The sequence below is a fragment of the Vigna unguiculata genome, chromosome 5 (genome assembly GCF_037176805.1).
Source record: "Vigna unguiculata cultivar grain cowpea cultivar isolate G323 ecotype 2 chromosome 5, ASM3717680v1, whole genome shotgun sequence".
NCBI lineage: Eukaryota > Viridiplantae > Streptophyta > Magnoliopsida > Fabales > Fabaceae > Vigna > Vigna unguiculata.
Window position 1 is genome coordinate 12732605 of NC_140796.1, and position 17669 is coordinate 12750273.

The following is a 17669-nucleotide window of genomic DNA, read 5'->3' on the forward strand; positions in this document are numbered from 1 at the left end:
AAGAAAAAGATGAAGAACTACTTGGTCCTGAAGTACCATATCTTAGTGCTATAGGAGCACTAATGTATCTTGCTAATTATACTCGACCCGATATAGCATTTGCTGTAAATTTGTTAGCAAGATATAGTTCTTCACCTACAAGAAGACATTGGAATGGAGTAAAACAAATACTCCGTTACCTTAAAGGCACTATGAATATGGGCTTGTTTTACCCAAATGATTCAAAATTAGATCTAAATGGGTTATGCAGATGCAGGTTATTTATCAGATCCTCATAATGGTCGATCACAAACAGGATATTTGTTCACATGTGGTGGCACAGCGATTTCATGGCGATCTGTGAAACAAACAATAACAGCAACATCGTCAAATCATGCAGAAATTTTAGCATTACATGAGGCAAGTCGTGAATGTGTTTGGTTAAGGTCTATAATTCAACATGTGCGACAAACTTGTGGTTTATCCTTGGGAAAAATGAAACCAACAACGATATATGAAGACAATAGTGCATGCATTGCTCAATTGAAAGAAGGATATATTAAAGGAGACAGAACAAAACATATTCTTCCAAAATTCTTTTTCACTCATGATCTTCAAAGAAATGGTGATGTAGAGATCCAAAAGATTCGCTCATGTGAAAATCTAGCAGATTTATTTACAAAGTCTTTGCCAAGGAGAACTTTTGAGCAATTGGTTCATAGGATTGGACTCCGCCATCTTAATGATGTAAGTTTACATGAGGGGGAGAAATTAGAAGATGCAAAGAACAATATTATATAGAATGATGTACTCTTTTTCCTTCACTAGGTTTTTATCCCAAAGGGTTTTTCCTAGTAAGGTTTTAACGAGGCACATTCTTTTATCAATGGACACCCAAGGGGGAGTGTTATGAATTAATGGTCGTCCATTGATTTATACAATTACTCATATGATTGATAATCATATTATTCATTACTCTTTATGATGTAATATTTTGTATTTACTATTTGATTTTATATCCTTTCTGGGTTACCATATTGTACCTATAAATAGGACTCGTCCTATCAGTAATGAGACACACATAAAAACAGAAGTTGCTCCCTACTCTCTCATTCTCTATTCTTCCTCTCCTTTGTCTCTCTTATTACCTTTATTTTATAACAAAATTTTTTATTTATTGTATAGAAAATATATAAATTTAACATCTCACCATAAATAGTAATACTTATTCCCTACTTATATCTCTTATTTATTTTTACACTAATATAAATTTTTATCTTCTTAACAAATTTCTGTAGTACATCACTATTTGTCAGATCAATTCAAAAACATTAGGTGCACTTTCTAATAAAAATAATTAAAGTTAAAAAGTAAGATAACTTTCGAAAGTGATATTTGAAAAAATATATTTTGCGTATAAAGCAGCTTTTCTCACCATGATCTTAGAATTAATAGATGAATTAATTATCTTATGTTACTCATTTAAAATATTATGATGAATTTTATTATGATTTAATAAAATATAAAGATAAATTGGTTATTATGAAAAGTCGTAATAAAATAAAATAAAGATAAAATAAAGTTCAGATCAAATTGATGAAAATTTATTTATAAAAAGTACTAGAGTTCTCTTTATGGTCATAAGGTTCTTTTACAATAAACTATAAAAAAAGAGGGTGTGAAAGGAATAACGAAGTCAAAGAGATAGATCCAAGTCAAAGAGATAAATCCGAAAGAAGAGATTAAAGAATAAATATTGAAAAACGCATTTTTATTAGATTTCTCATAGATCAAGGTTAGTATCCTATTATAATTTATGTATATGAATATGTAATAATTATGAATATAAAAATCCTATAATAATTTTTTATAATAAAATATTATTGTATGAAAACTAAAAAATAATTTAGGAGATGAATCATACTAATAACATCAGTGACGGTAAAGAAAAGGATAAAAAAGAAATAACGGGTGACGATAGAATCACTTTTGAAGCATTCATGTATTATAGAGTATAACCAATTTTAAAGAATATTCAAAAGTGATTTAATATTGCAAGTTGAATTCCATCTTAATCAAGCGAAGTAATATATTAAATATTTTAATTAGAAAAAATTGACTTTATTAGTTACAGTAAATGTATACTTTAGTTTAATTTAAAAAATGATAAACTAAGAAAATATTTAAAGAAATACGATTTAGAAAGTAATAATTAATTTTGTATATTTTGCGAGTAATTATATTAATTTTCATCACTATTTTAAACTACTAAATTTATAATTAACTATTATTATTTATTATTATTGAACTTTATTTTGTAAAGTTCAGTCCTTTGAGATAAGCCAAATCTCAATTTCTTACATTTGACTTAAATTTAGAAATAGACATACAATTTACTCAGCTTTCTCCATAAATAATAAACAATAAATAATGAATAAATATAATAGTGATACCTTGCACCTGCTTCTATAAATACTCATCATAGCCTTTGCTTTTTCCTCCCCCTTCTCCTTGCATCCTTCAACACCATTATACTACAATATTGCTCTCTGAGCTTTGCTTCTTCCTAATCCACACCCTATTCATTTTTTCTGTTTCTGGTAAGCCAACTCCTTCAATTCTTCTTATGCATGTTTTCTTAGAACACTAAACTTTTCTGTTTCACTCTGCACTCATTGCCCATATTCCTTCCAAACCATGGCCTCTTAATCACTCTACCAAAGACCCTTTATTACCATGAGTGCATACCTGAGGTTTGACCTTTTGAATCCTCAAAATTCGTTGTCATATGAACAAATGTTCGGAATTGAGAACCGTACCTCTGTTTTTGTGAACGCACCAATCTATTTGGTGATGTCAATATGTGGACACGTCTTAACTTTCTTTTTCCCCCTTTATTCCCAGGCTTAAAATAAAACACTGAGTGTTGAATCCAGAAAGTTTGATGAATGAGTGATTGTGTGACTCCAAAAGTTTAAGCACTTTGGAAAGAAAATTTCTGTGTCTGAAACTCTGTTCAAACGATTATAATAATGGGTTTTTGGCTTTCAGCTGTTCATGATTGACCTCTTTTCTTGAGGGTCCTCATTTTTTTTCATTGTTTACGGTTATAATAATTGAAGGAAACTTATGAACCCTCTCATGTATCTTTAAATTCTGTGCCCCCAAAGGGGTACTGTTGCAACATTTATTTTTAAATTAATCTATTTCCTTGGTTGTGGATTGTCCACTCAGAATCTTAACAAAGCTTTATCTCCAATGGATTGGATCAATACTATGATTGTGTTCCTTTATGATGCTTTAGCTTATATCAGTGCTAATCCGAGTAAACAAGAGCATTTTTTTTTTTTTTAAAAATAAGAGAAGCCATCAACATTTGTAGGCTGAGAATCACAACGAATCCCTATATAAATTTTGGTTGGTTCATGTTTTCATGCAACACAGTGTTCACTTCCTTTTGTTGTCTCTTTAAGGTTTTCTGCCTGAAATGGAGTACGAGGACCGCTTCAGACAGAACCAGAGACCAAAATATGATTGCCTTCTTTTTGGTGAGTTTTCTCGTGAGAAAGTTCATCGATTAACCACAAATTCTGAAACCACATTTGGATGTGATTAAGATTATAACTCTTGTTCTGTGCTGCAGATTTAGATGATACTTTGTACCCACTAAGCACTGGTATTGCAAAAGCATGTGGACAAAATATTAAAGGTGAGAGTCTCTTTGCGAATAGTGTTCTCGGTAATGTGTTTACTCTTTATGGATGTTGCTGACACGAGTGGTACCATTGATCTAGACTACATGGTGGAAAAGCTTGGCATAGAGAAAAGCAAAATTGATGATTTGTCCAACCTCCTTTACAAGAACTATGGAACAACTATGGCTGGTTTAAGGGTATGATTAAGTTTCTTTTCCTTGCTCATAATTGGAAGTGACTGTTGAATTCAGAAATCTTTGATAACTTATGTTTGTTTTGTTTCATTGTCAATGCAGGCAATTGGATATGACTTTGACTATGATGAATATCACAGGTACATGATCTTTTTTCTGTTTGTGTTTTTGATATCTTTGCGTGTTTTGTAGTGGTGATACTGATTTTTAAACTCTTGCTGTTACAGTTTTGTTCATGGAAGATTACCTTATGAGAACTTGAAACCAGACCCAGTTCTGAGGAACCTTTTGCTGAGCCTGCCCTATAGGAAACTAGTAAGTTCCTTATGTTTAACCCAAATACAAATTGCTCAAGATTCAACCTATAAAAAATGAAAATAATCTGATGAGAACTCTTTTTGTGTTTTCCTTTTCAGATCTTCACAAACTCAGACAAAGTCCATGCAGTTAAGGCACTTAGCAGGCTTGGATTAGAGGACTGCTTTGAAGGAATCATTTGCTTTGAGACGCTTAATCGCATCCATAAAAGCACTGTCTCTGATGATGAAGATGACATTGAGTTTGTGGGGGTTTCAAACACAACCAATCCAACCACAAAAAAGGATGCTGGAGCCTCACAAATCTTTGACATCATTGCCCACTTTTCTCAACCCAATCCCAACACAATTTTGCCTAAGACACCAATTATTTGCAAACCATCAGAAAATGCCATTGAGTTGGCTCTCAAGATAGCCAACCTTAACCCCCAAAGAACTGTAAGAAAAAACCATTATCATATTTCACTCTAGATTCTTAGTTTTGCTGACTCTTTTCTCACATTTTGGTTTTTCCTATGTGTCACTTTCAGTTGTTCTTTGAGGACAGTGTCCGCAACATACAAGCTGGAAAACGTGTGGGTCTTCACACTGTGCTGGTAAGTCATTAGCAATTTTGTTCAGTAGTAGGAACACCGCCAAACTAATCATGAAGAGGAATCCAACATTACAACAAAAAAAAAGCACCCAATAATCCTACATCCTTCTAAACCAGTTTAAATATTTCTTCCTCTTTTCATTCACTAAAATCCTTTTTAAAAACAAAACCGTGATGATATCCTGAAATCAGAAGACTAATCGTTTCAAACAAAAACTGTGTAGTGTCTTTAGTATTTTCATTTTAAAGTCGTCATAAATCCTCATAACTTATTTCATTCCATGATTTATAATGTTTGTTTTACTTGTGGAATTTTCATAATGTCTTGTAGATAAAAGAAAAATCCATATAGTTGAATGTAGATGTTAGTGGTCCAAAAAGATAAAAAGCAAGAATATTTGTGTGTTGCCCCCACAAGGCAAACCTGATTGTGTGGGAAACTGATATGAGCCTGTAATTGTTGATTAAAACTTGCAGGTTGGAAAATCTCAGAGAATTAAAGGAGCAGATTATGCATTAGAGAGCATCCACAACCTTAGAGAGGCTGTGCCAGAGCTATGGGAAGATGACATAAAATCAGAAGTTGCTTACCCTGGAAACCTTGCTGTGGAGACATCTGTGACTGCTTAGTAATCACAAACCAAAACAAAAAAAAAAAAAAAACAAAACAAAAGAGAAGTCCTTTGTGAATTTCCCAAGTTGGGACCTAGTAACTGTAGTTGATGTAGATGCTTTGATCATATTATAATAAATTAATATATGCACTTCACGTAGATGCTTTCATAACATAATAATAAAATTCATATGAAATATTAAATTCCCCCTTTGGGCCTCGCGTACTTTTTATATATATAAAATGAGGAATCATTATTTTTCTCCCTCGTCTCCATCAAGTGAGGAAGATTCGTTTTACATTAAAGTGTAAGGGAAAAAAAATTGTAAAGTGAATAGAAACTCCATTGTCATCTTGTAATTAAGTCAATTATAGTATAAAACAACACATATAACTTGAAGAAGAAAAAAATAGTGGAATGTTCAAGAGCTTTGTCACCCATAGATGGAAGGAAAGAGAGAAAGAAATAAATATATAGAAATGGATAGCTGTCATACAAATTTATTATATGAATATTCATTGGCAACATGATTAATCTTAGAATATATATTGTTAAATTTTACTATACAACAAAACATCATGAATTAACTTTTGAAACGCTTCATATAACTTGGAAAAACTATCCCTTGAAATAAAACTTGTTTCAGTTATTTGTCAAAAGTTTTTGACGACTGCAAGAATTAATTAAGAGCTAATCATTAACATGAATTGTCTGACGGTTAGTTAATTTTTTATCAATTATTCGTAGCAATCATAATTAGAAGACAATTAAATTGTCTACATATTTGACATTCTTGGCACGCTATTAACATAAAAACAAAATACCTAAGTTAAGTAGGTTAGTGTTTTAAATGCATAACGTACTTCAATAAAAGAGATGGTTGATACGCAAGTTGCATACAACATCATCAAATTCATCATGCATTATTTTTTATAATTAGTTCAGCTGATGGCCTCTTGTCTACTATATATATAGTGTAAGCAATCTCAACTTTTGAACAAAATTAAAAAAAAAAAATTATTAAGAGGTATTAAGTTCTAAATCGTTATATATGCACTCCTAGTTTGATTATTTCAAGATTTTAAAATAACTTTAGACGCACTTCTGATTTTATTATTAAGATTTTAAAATCAGTATAGACACACTTTTAATTTAGTTACTTTAAGGCTTTAAAACCACCTTATATGTAATTCTAATTTTGTTATTCCAATATTCTAAAATTAATTTGGTTATTTCAAAATTTTAAAATCATTTTAGATGCATTTCTAATTTGGTTATTTTAATATTTTAAATCGCCTTGGATATTTTTAATTTAGTTGTTTAAAAATTATATTAAAATTAAGGGTTAAATATGTTTTTGGTCCTTTAACAAAAATTGGTTAAAATGACTAAATTCACGTATTTTTAAATATGGTGGACTAAATTGATTCAAAGTTCCAAAGAATAACTAATTTCAATTTTTACTGAAAGTTAAGGGAGCAAAAACTTATTTAACCCTAAAATTAAAAAAGAAAAAAAGAAATTATTTTTTTTCTATCTACAAAATGTTTTTTAAAGAACTATATTCTCCATTGTGAAAGGAGATACATAGGACCGAAGTCAATCCTTGTCGGGTTCACTTCCCAAACAATCCAAAATATTCCAAAAGCATTTTTCCAATATTATTTTCATAAGAAATTATGTAGTCTCTGATTCTCCATTGTGAATGGAGATACGTAAGACCGAGGTCAATCCTTCTCGAGTGCACTCCCCAAAAAATTCAAAATATTCCATAAACATTTTCATAATAGTTTTTTGGTTAAATTACTCTTTTGGTTCTTCTATTTGTCAAGAAATTTTAGTTTGGTCCTCAAGTTTTTCGTTGTCTCAATTTGGTCCTCATTTTCTTAAAAATGACTCAATTTGGTCCTCGTTGTTAATTTTGACCAGACAATGTTAAATACAACGCCACGTGCCAGTTTCTGGTTTTTTTTATTTTTTTTGAATTTTTTTTTATCTTTTACACGTGTCACTTCACAGTTGTGTCACGTGTCAAAATGACTCAATTTAGTCCCTATATTTGTTTTTAGTTTCAATTTAGTCCCAATTTTTGTAAAAGTAAAGCAGTTTGTCCCTCCTTAAATTGACACTCAATTTAATCTTTGTATACAACTTATGATGATATTCTTAATAAAATTGACATTTTTATTAAATATTTGTTGAAATATTTTTAAACAAGTTTTTTTTTAGTTTTATTATTAGATAAAGTTAAACCCCAAATTTAATTTCAAAAATTAACAATTTTGTCATCATATATAAAGGCATCAAGTTTAGTGAAAATTAAAAATTAAATAACTTGTCACACATAAGTTTAGGAACTAAATTTAAAGTTCAAAACAAAACAAAAGTCTAATGTTTTGTATAGAATTTAAAGTTAATTTAAAATATTTATAGAAGTATTTAATAAAAACGTTAATTTTCGTAAGAATATCACCATAAGATTTATAAAAAAGTAAATTTAGTGTCAATTTAAGGAAGGACAATATTACTTCATTTTTACAAAAAATGGGACTAAATTGAAACTAAAAACAAATATAGGGACCAAATTGAGTCACTTTGACATGTGGCACAACTATGAAATGACACGTGTAAAAAATATTAAAATCAAAAAAATCAAAAAATCAGAAATTGACACGTGACGTTGACTTTAACACTGTTTGGTCAAACTAACGGCGAAGATCAAATTGAATCATTTTTAAGAAAATGAGGACCAAATTGAGACAACGAGAAATTTGAAGACCAAACTAAAATTTCTTGACAAATAAAGGGACCAAAAGAGTAATTTAACCTAGAGGTATGTAATCTCTGGTTTTTCATTTTCAATGAAAATACGTAGGAGTGAGGTAAATCCTCATCAAGTTTGAAAAATAAAAATTTATTTTTGTTTATTTTATGCATTCTATTATTCTTATTTTTGGAGAAAATACACATTTGAAAAATCACATTCATTTTTCATATTTAATTAAAGGTACAATCATAAGATAGATGTTGTAGGATGCTAACACATTTCCTACGCGTAATCGACTCCCGAACTTAAAATCCGATTTTCGCAGACCTTGTCTTATTTTATGGTTTTTTTTATAGTTTTTCCGAATAAACTATGGTGTCGATTCCAAACGTTGTTTTTCAACCATTTATCCTTTTGTCGTCGTCTCGTCACGATTTAGGTTGCGTTATATATATATATATATATATATATATATATATATATATATATATATATATATATATATATATATATATATTATGTGCTAGATAGTTGCACACAATATTATGTAATATGAGAAAAAGAAGTTAATCCAATTAATGAATTTCTTTTATGTATTAAGACTCTTTTGATTCTCTTAATTTGATTGGTTATCCTATGTTTAAATATATGACTAAGATTAAGAACTCTTAAACAATATGTGAGAAACATTTTCGGAAAACGAGAGATCAATTTCAACTCATAGGGTAAAATTTACAAAGTGAAGAATATTAAAATGGTTTAAGCACATAACCTAGTTATATCTCACAAGACTCTTTCTCTATAAATTTGACTATATACGCTCAAAATTTTCACTTATAATTTTCTTGATAACTTTTTTCACTTCAATATAATGTTCATCACAACCCAGTTATATCTTACATAATTTATTCGAATTGCATTCATCCAACTTTGATCCATTACTACATAACATGAGAACTTGGTTTAAAAAAATGTTCCATAGACCTAAATGACATGAAGTAATCATGTTGCTTACATATGTAATCTAATACGTTCTCATTCTCAAAAAAATATTGTTCTAGAAAGTTTTCATTTAACCTTCCAATTCTCCTTTTCTACTAGATTGTATATAGTAGAATATTAAAACAAATAATTTCAATTTTGATATATAAGACACATGCCACTGGCCTAAGCAAGGAATAACACTAAACATATATAAGTTTGATATTCAAACAAGGGCAGCCTGTAAGACCCGAGAAATTTAATTAAATAAATAAATAATTAATTAATAAATGTGGGTAGTATGAGTCCTTATGACAATTAATGTTAGCTTTTATGATGTGGAAGAGCACTAGCTCAAATGGTTAAGAGTACTTAATTATGTTGAAAAGACTTAGGTTCGAGTCTAGTGTATGCCATTTGTGTGTTATCTATTTGTTTCCACTAGTTTTGAGTTTCTAGAAAATTCCCATAAATCGCTTGGCGGCTTTGAAGGCCCGTCAGGCGATGTATGAGCGTGACACGTGCTTCTGCCAGGCAGCACGAATAGTAGTGTGATATTTTTATGGACTTTATGATATTTTGGGTTGTTGCGAAAGTATCTTATGCATGTTGAATGAGTGATCTTGTATAATCGTTGATCATTAATGTGTTTTATGATACTTGAATCATTGAATGGGTTGCAAATCATGAAGGGTTCATGTTAGAGTTTATGGCCGAAACTGTTAATATGAATTTGGGGGTTTTAACCATGAGGAAATTATAATTATATAATTGTACTGGATGAATATGCATGGGAAGAAACCAAATGGCTGTAACTTTATGTGTGTAATTGAATGGAATGAGATTTGGGAATTAGGGTTCTTCACGGGTGCGAAAAAATATGGGATTTTTCAAGAACTGTATGCACCGCCTGATGGCGTGTGAACTGTCGTCAGGCGACTCATGTTAAAACAGCCCATTTTCTAGGTTTTTGTTAAGAACCATCTGGCAGTAAAGATCTACCAAGCGATGAGTGTGGTGTTTTGTTATCGAAAAACGCTATTTTTCATGTTTTTGCGAAGCAGGTATCGTCGGGTGCTAGTTTTATGTCGTTAGGCGCCACCGATTTTTCTGGTCTGCGCAATTTTTGTAAAATGCATTTCTTGGTTCGTTAACCGTCTGATTCAGGTGAAATTTTGTAAGGTGGTTCACAACATGTTGTTCTTCACTTTGAACGGTGGAGATTTGAATTGGATGTCTGCAGAGGGAGATATACGTCACTCATGATTAGTTGTTTGAATTCCCTAATAGTATGATTATTAATAGATGATTAAGTGTGCTTAAGTGTTGGTATGACCTTGATTGGTGAATATATATATATATATATATATATATATATATATATATATATATATATATATATATATATATATATATATATATGTGTGTGTGTGTGTGTGTGTGTGTGTGTGTGTGTGTATGTGTGATTAATGAGTATATGTTTTGTAGTGCTTGCTGAGCCATGTTGAATATATGAACCTATATATGTTAGCTCGAATGTATGATGTTATAAGTGTGTGAAAAAGGCCACTATTGATGATATCACTATGACCAAGTGTTGCATGATCATGACGGGTTTTTGGAAAATATGGGAACATGATAATCATACTTTAAATGTAATAGAATTGTGAGGGCATGCAGAATAAGTATATAGCTTTGATTGTGTTTTATGTGGGGTATGTGAATTGTAAGCATGCAATGGGTTGGGAAAATGAATAGGGGAAAATAAAATGTGTGTTGGAATTGATTTAAGATGTGAGTATATATGAATTATAAAAGAGAGGAATGTGTGTTTATACTTGAAAGATGCATATGTGTTGTGATGTTGTAATTTGGAATATATGAATGTGTATGTTGATTTCTGGATGTTTGAGAATTGAATGGTTGAATGCTAGGAACTGAATTATAATACCTAAAACCAGTAGTGTCACATTACTGGTGTAGGGCCTAGCGGTGCAGAGTGGACTGTCAGGCGATAGTATGAAACAGGAAAGTCTTGTGTGTTGTGGCGCCCAGCGGTGATGTGGAACCGCCAAGCAGTCTGCACTACCATTTCGCCTAGTGGTGCTTAGGCTACGCTAGGCGATGGTGCAGTGGTAGGGTGCGTTTGTGATATGTTTTTCATGGCTTATTGTGTTGGTCCTGGTCTGGGATATACTTGGTGTGGTCATGAGCGGGTAGGTTCATGACTGGTGATGAACACGTGATGATATGAGCGGGGAGGTTCATATCCTGATACTCTCGTGTGGGGATACGAGCGGGGAAGTTCGCATGTTCCGTGCTCACACTTGAGAGATGCTGCGAGCAGGGAGGTTCGTAGCTGGTTAATCACGTGTGTTAGACTACAGGCGGGATGGTCCGTAGAGTTGGACTACGATCAAGGAGGTTCGTAGAGTTGGACCACGAGTGAGCAAATTCGTGGAAGCATTAGAATCCCTAAGACCAGCTTGAGTATATACCTTGTGTAGCGTAGTGTGCTTTTCTTGTTTTCGTTATCAAGTTGTGATGTGAGACTTGGATCAAGAGATGTTGTGCCATGAACGGGTAGGTTCATGGATGGTGGTGAACATGTGATGATATGAGCGAGGAGGTTCATATCCTGATACTCTCGTGTGAGGATACGAACGGGGAGGTTTGTATGTTCCGTGCTCACACTTGAGAGATGCTGTGAGCGTGGAGGTTTGTAGTTGGTGGATCACGTGTGTTGGACTATGGGCGGGGAGGTCCGTAGAGTTGAACTACGAGCAGGGAGGTTCGTAGAGGTAGGACCACGAACGGGCAGGTTCGTGGGAACATCATATATCCTGAGTCCATGGTCAATTATTTGTGTGAATTGAAGGTTGAAAAACCTTGGGAAATTAAGGTCTTGGTCAAGAATTAACTAGAATAAAATAGATAGGTGTATCTTGATTTTTATTAACTTATATGTTAAATGTTTATGAGCTCACTCTATCAGCTTGTGTTTGGCGATAATCATGTAATGGGTTACATGGGAGCAGATGATGTTGCAGTTGATGCTGGTGAGGCATAGCATCGAAGAGAGGGTTAGCTAGGAAAAGCTTTTACTGGAGTTTTATCATTGTTGTTTTTATGAACTTTGTAAACAATGTTTTACTTATTTGTGAATTTGGATATTGTATTGGAGTTTCATAAATTATGGATTTTTGGATAACTTCCGATGTAATAAATGTTTTAAAAAAAATCTTGCGTTTTTGGGAAGCAAAGTATAATAAATGAGGTTTTCATCATATTTCTTAATTTTATTACTTAAATTAGTAATATCCGATCGGGATGTTACACAACCAACAATTTCAATTGTAATGAAGTTTGCAATGACGACAATAAAAATTATCAAGGGCAATCAACAACGGCAGCCAATAAATTTAATTACAAACAAAACCAACCAACAATTACAATGTAAATTTCAAATTCAAACAAGAGCAGCTAACAATGGCATACGAACTAACCTCTATCAATGCAACAGTGACGACGACAGCCCAGTGGAGTAATTGCTACGAAGAAGAGGATGTAATCTTCTTCTGAGCACAGAGGTAGTGACGTTTGGAGGCTCACAAAGACTACAAAGAAGAACTTCTACCTTTGGAGGCTCACAGAGGTAGCGAAAATGGCTTCAAAAGTGGAGCACCTTCCACTGAGCGAAACACCCGTGGACGATTGTGGACTGTGGACGACTGAACGACAGCGATGACCTGAACGGGGCAGCGACAACAACAACGTCAACAACACCACGAGGAGAACGCAATCACGCGACGAGACAGCGGTTTCTAGTGTGGCGAAAACGATAAAGGTTTGGTGCGACTTCAATGATGGTTCGTGGTAGAGGAGGCAAGGGAGGAAGAAGAACGGTGGTGAACAACGGGGAGCGGAGAAACTTCAGTGGTTCTCAATGTTGCCAAAACGATAGTGGTTCGTAGGTGGCGAGAACAGTGTGGTGGTGGTGGTCTACAGCTTCAACAATGGCTCAACGGCACAACGAGAACGACGAAGAAGAAGGTGAACAATGAGTTTAGAACATTGAGGCACGAGAAGGAAGAAAAGAAAGGGTTTCGCGGGTTTCAAAAACACTCATATTAGATCGGTTCTAATAATAACCGATCTAATACACTATGTTGATTATTTTTTTAAAATTTAAAAAAGTAATATTAGATCAGTTCCCCCCAAAACTGATCTAATATGTAAATATAAGATCGGTGCCCCTCACACCCAATCTAATATAGCTCACGTTATTTTCAAAATTGCCACCGCATCTTATATTTGCTCGGTCTCGCTACAACCGATCTAATATGTTGATCTAAAATCTTTATTGTGCACTAGTGAATGTATAGTATTGTTGTTCTCATTGTCTTCTTTTTCTTGATCAACTTGGCATCCTTTATATAGTTTTTGGAATGATAACTATTAAAGTATTTAAATTTGACGGACATTGAAATTTGTACAACTATTTGCTTTATCAAGTCTCTAATTGATCACCATATTCTACTTAAAGACTACTTTGATCAAGATGGTCTATATTAGTTTCCCTTGCTTCCACTGCATCTTCAACCGAAGCCTTAATAATTTCATCTATCACATCGTTCTCCAAGTGTCCACTACAAAAGAAAAAATTGTGTATTACCCATAGACACAATCTATTAGTAATTTGAGTTTACCAATGTATTACCAACAATCATTAATATGTTGGTAAATGTTTGTTGATAAACTTTAGCAATGGATCTTGATATCCATCGGTAATTAACGATGACCATAAATTCATCGATAAATTTGTCGGCAAATATCCATTGATAATACATACAATCTTTCTAATGGTTAATTTTTATGTTAATTGAGCCATTTTATACCATTTGATGCGTTCTCACTTAGATGCTAGTTTGAGATGTTGTTTAAAAGCTAAACAAAATTTAACAACCTTTGTAAAGATATTCATTTTTAAAATTTAAAATAAGATGCTGATAAAATTTTAATATTTTTAACTTATACAAAATAGAACACTAAAGGCGTGTTCTTTAGAATGGATGTCCTATTCATGATGAACGTGAAGAGCTAATTTGCAATTACGTTTCCCGTTTGTTTTCAATTATTTGAGAGGGAATGACGAAACAAATTTGCAAGATGTACCGCTTTTCTAATCTTCTCATCAATGAAGAGATTTTGAGGTGATAATGTTGCAATGAACAAACTACCCTCATTCAGATAAAAGTGTTCATATCACGTGCATGCTGGTCCATGAACAAATACATGGTTGAGCGTTGAACAATGTGGAAATTGGTTTTGGGTTGGTAGAACAAATTCTATTACTTCACATAGGAGAAGGGAATAGGCTATGGATGAGGTGAACCGATTCAAGAAAGGACATGAGTGAATCTATAAAGTTAAGCATAAATCTGATGGGTCAATTGAAAGTTTCAAAGCCAGACTAGTGGCTAAGGGATTCAATTAGCTTGAAGGACTCGACTTCACGGATACATTCGCTCCTGTCGCCAAACTCACTACACTTCGTCTTCTTCTTGCCTTAGCCACCTCTCAGAATTGGCTTCAAAAATAGCTCGATATGAACAATGCTTTTCTCCACGGCGATCTCCATGAAGAAGTTTTTATGAAACGCCCCCCTGGCTTTCCATCCTCTCAACCCAATCACGTCTGCAAACTTCAATGCTCTCTTTACGGCCTCAAACAAGCTGGCCGACAATGGTATGCTAAACTCTTTCAGTTCTTAACTTAACACAACTATGTTTGTTCCTCTGCTGATCATTCTTTCTTTATTAATTATACTAATCCTTCCATTACCATTCTCCTTGTGTATGTCGATGATATTCTTCTCACGGGAAACAATGTTGTCGAGATTAATCACATTGCAGACCTTCTACATGCTGCCTTTCGTATCAAAAACTTAGGCAACCTCGCATATTTTCTAGGTTTTGAAGTTGCACGCAATAGCACTGGCCTTCATCTCAACCAGCGCAAATACACCTTAGATCTTCTTCACGACATTGGCATGTTGGATTCCTTCCCTGCCCCTACTCCTATGGCTCAAACATCCTGTCTCCAACACATTGGCCAACTTCTTGATCCAGACGAGGCTTCATCGTACAGACGGCTCATAGGTCGTCTCATATACCTTACAAACATGCGACCTGACATTTCCTTCTCTGTCAATAATTTAAGCCAATTCGTTGCTGCTCCAACTCCTTCTCACAAGCAAGCCGTCTTTCGTGTCCTTCGATATCTCAAAAACTCCCTTGGAAATGGTCTATTTTTCCCGATCAACACACCTATTGAACTCAAGGCCTATAGTGACTCTGATTGGGCAACTTGCCCAGAAACACGCAAATCTATTACTAGATTCTCCATTTACCTTGGCCAATCGCTTATTTCTTGGAAATCAAAAAATAGCAAACCATATCATGAAGCTCCTCTGAAGTTGAATAATGTGCTTTAGCCTCCACAGTTGCGAAATCCAGTGGCTCATATATCTTCTTCAAGACCTTCATGCCTCGTTTTCCTTACCTACTCTGCTATACTGTGATAACCAATCAGCCTCCAACCAGGTCTACCATGAATGCACAAAACATATAGGGTCATTCTCGTGTGTGGTAGAGTTGTCGAATCTTGGGGTTGTTCTCATGGTGGAGCTCGTGGAGGTGGTATTGTTCTTCATCTGCACATGTTTCATTTGTGGTGGTCCATGGAGGTGGTGAATCATGTTGCTATTTTTGGTGGAGATCATAGTATGCGGCTGTGTGTGAGCTCTCCTGCGTCACCTGTGTTGGTAAGTGAAGAGTCACATGTGTTGGTAAGTGAAGGATACATGATTTGTTGGATGGATGGCTTAGATTCCTAGTGGTTGTTTGTTTTTTGTGCACATTTATTTTTGACGCATCCTATAACATATTTTTGTTCAAAAACTAATTTAGGTAACTAATATCTTTTCAAAAACTATAAAGTTGGCAATGATGTGAGCTCTTCCTGTATCATTTCATATTAATTTTAACAAAGGCAATTTAGTAATTTTTTATTTATCATTTATTAAATTTTATTTTTAATTAATCATGTCAATCAAATCTTTCATTAAAATTAACAAATTTTACCTTAAAATATATTTTTATCATCATTCCAATTTTTTTTTAAAAAAAAATAACATAATCTTCGTTCTCAAATTCATTCAAATCAATCTACTCTATTTTTAAAAATTATTCCTAAAAAAAACACACCCTAAAAATAAAATAAATAAATGTACATAAAAACAACAAAAGAATTAAAAGAAGAAAAAGAAAAAGAAAAAAAAGAAAGAGACAATTCTGAACCAAATATCATTACAAAACATATACTAAAAGTATCATGGTTGTTCCGAGAAGATGAGCTAAACAGATAAGGAAATCTGTTAAATTTCAGAAAATTATCTTACTACTAAGCATCAAACCCATGATATCGTTGAAGCTCAAGGAAAATGATATTTCGACATATATATTTGACACATCCTACGTGTCAAATATTCTCAGCATCTCTTATATCCCCTACATAAATCTCATCTGCACCACCAATCTTCTCTTTGCTTTCTTCTCTTCTAACCAGACCTCTTGCCACATATTCATTTGGCCTCTCTTTCAGCTTTTTATAAACTATTTTCCCTGAAAAGTAACACCAATTTTCAGTTAGTGGTAAAAAGTATAGTATCTATCTATCGTATTAAAATATTCCCCTTTTATAAACTAAAATAAGTTTAATTGTTTATCTGTTCAATCTATAGTCACATAATCATTTCTTTACTCAACTTTTTCATTTCTAAATACTTGTTTTCTTAACATAAACAAAACCTATTAGAGTATAAAACGAAAAGACCACACCTGTGCGACCACCCGCTCCCGTAACAAGGACAGTGATCTTCGCGGCCACAACACTGATTCTTGTTCCAACGCCCTTCGCAACACTTTCTCGGTTCCACCATGTTAGTGACTGCAAAAATGAAGAAGAAGAGGAAGAGAGAGGAGTAGTGGCAGCGGCGACAAAAGGAACACGTGTCACCATAGCCATTACAGTAGTTGGGTGAGTTTCATTGTGGCGTGGGTGAGAGAAGAATGTGGGAATGCTTTGAGATTCGGAAAGTAATATTTGGACATATATATTTGACACAGTTCTTACACATCCTAAGTGTAAATTAGTTTTTTAATTCAAAATTCATTTTTTTTAAGTTTGTGGGTTGGTCTTGCACGTGTGGGTTTTAAGAAAAAATGACATTGTGACCAACACAGAGAGAAGAAAAAAATTAAGGAGCAAGAGAACAAAGCAATGTGAAAAGTGAACAAGAGAGGAAATAAAGCAACACCATTCAACGAGCAAACGAAGAGAATCATCATACAACCACCATATTTACCCACAGAGAAGCATTTTGTGGCGCCACTCCAGCGATAAGAGAAGCAACGATTGCGTTTTAGAGTTTTCGAGAGCCATCGTTGGCTTATCACTGTGCTTG

At 33.4% G+C, this 17669-nt stretch overlaps 2 protein-coding genes across 2 annotated transcripts; one reads left to right on the forward strand and one right to left on the reverse strand.

Annotated features, from left to right (window-relative positions):
- Nucleotides 1-2448: 2448 nt before the first annotated feature.
- Nucleotides 2449-5553, forward strand: LOC114182996 (Haloacid dehalogenase-like hydrolase (HAD) superfamily protein). Its single transcript, XM_028069812.2, has 9 exons — nt 2449-2579; nt 3453-3527; nt 3623-3688; nt 3774-3871; nt 3971-4008; nt 4096-4183; nt 4285-4623; nt 4716-4781; nt 5258-5553. Exons 2-9 carry the CDS (start codon nt 3467-3469, stop codon nt 5408-5410), a joined length of 909 nt encoding a protein of 302 aa, XP_027925613.1. The 5' UTR covers nt 2449-2579; nt 3453-3466; the 3' UTR covers nt 5411-5553.
- Nucleotides 5554-16484: 10931 nt separating this feature from the next.
- Nucleotides 16485-17326, reverse strand: LOC114185919 (uncharacterized protein At2g37660, chloroplastic-like). The gene is made up of 2 exons (XM_028073874.2): nt 17044-17326; nt 16485-16827 (listed from the first exon to the last, which is right to left on the reverse strand). The coding sequence occupies exons 1-2, from the start codon at nt 17228-17230 to the stop codon at nt 16685-16687; spliced, it is 330 nt and encodes a 109-aa protein (XP_027929675.1). The 5' UTR covers nt 17231-17326; the 3' UTR covers nt 16485-16684.
- Nucleotides 17327-17669: the final 343 nt, after the last annotated feature.

Bases quoted from the DNA above. Each gene is read 5' to 3' on its own strand.
- LOC114182996 (XM_028069812.2), top strand. From the start codon at position 3,467: ATGGAGTACGAGGACCGCTTCAGACAGAACCAGAGACCAAAATATGAT. The intron at 3,528-3,622 runs GTGAGTTTTCTC...TCTGTGCTGCAG, and splicing joins ATATGATTGCCTTCTTTTTG to ATTTAGATGATACTTTGTAC. The intron at 3,872-3,970 runs GTATGATTAAGT...TTGTCAATGCAG, and splicing joins CAACTATGGCTGGTTTAAGG to GCAATTGGATATGACTTTGA.
- LOC114185919 (XM_028073874.2), bottom strand. From the start codon at position 17,230: ATGGCTATGGTGACACGTGTTCCTTTTGTCGCCGCTGCCACTACTCCT. The intron at 16,828-17,043 runs GTGTGGTCTTTT...GTTACTTTTCAG, and splicing joins GGGAGCGGGTGGTCGCACAG to GGAAAATAGTTTATAAAAAG.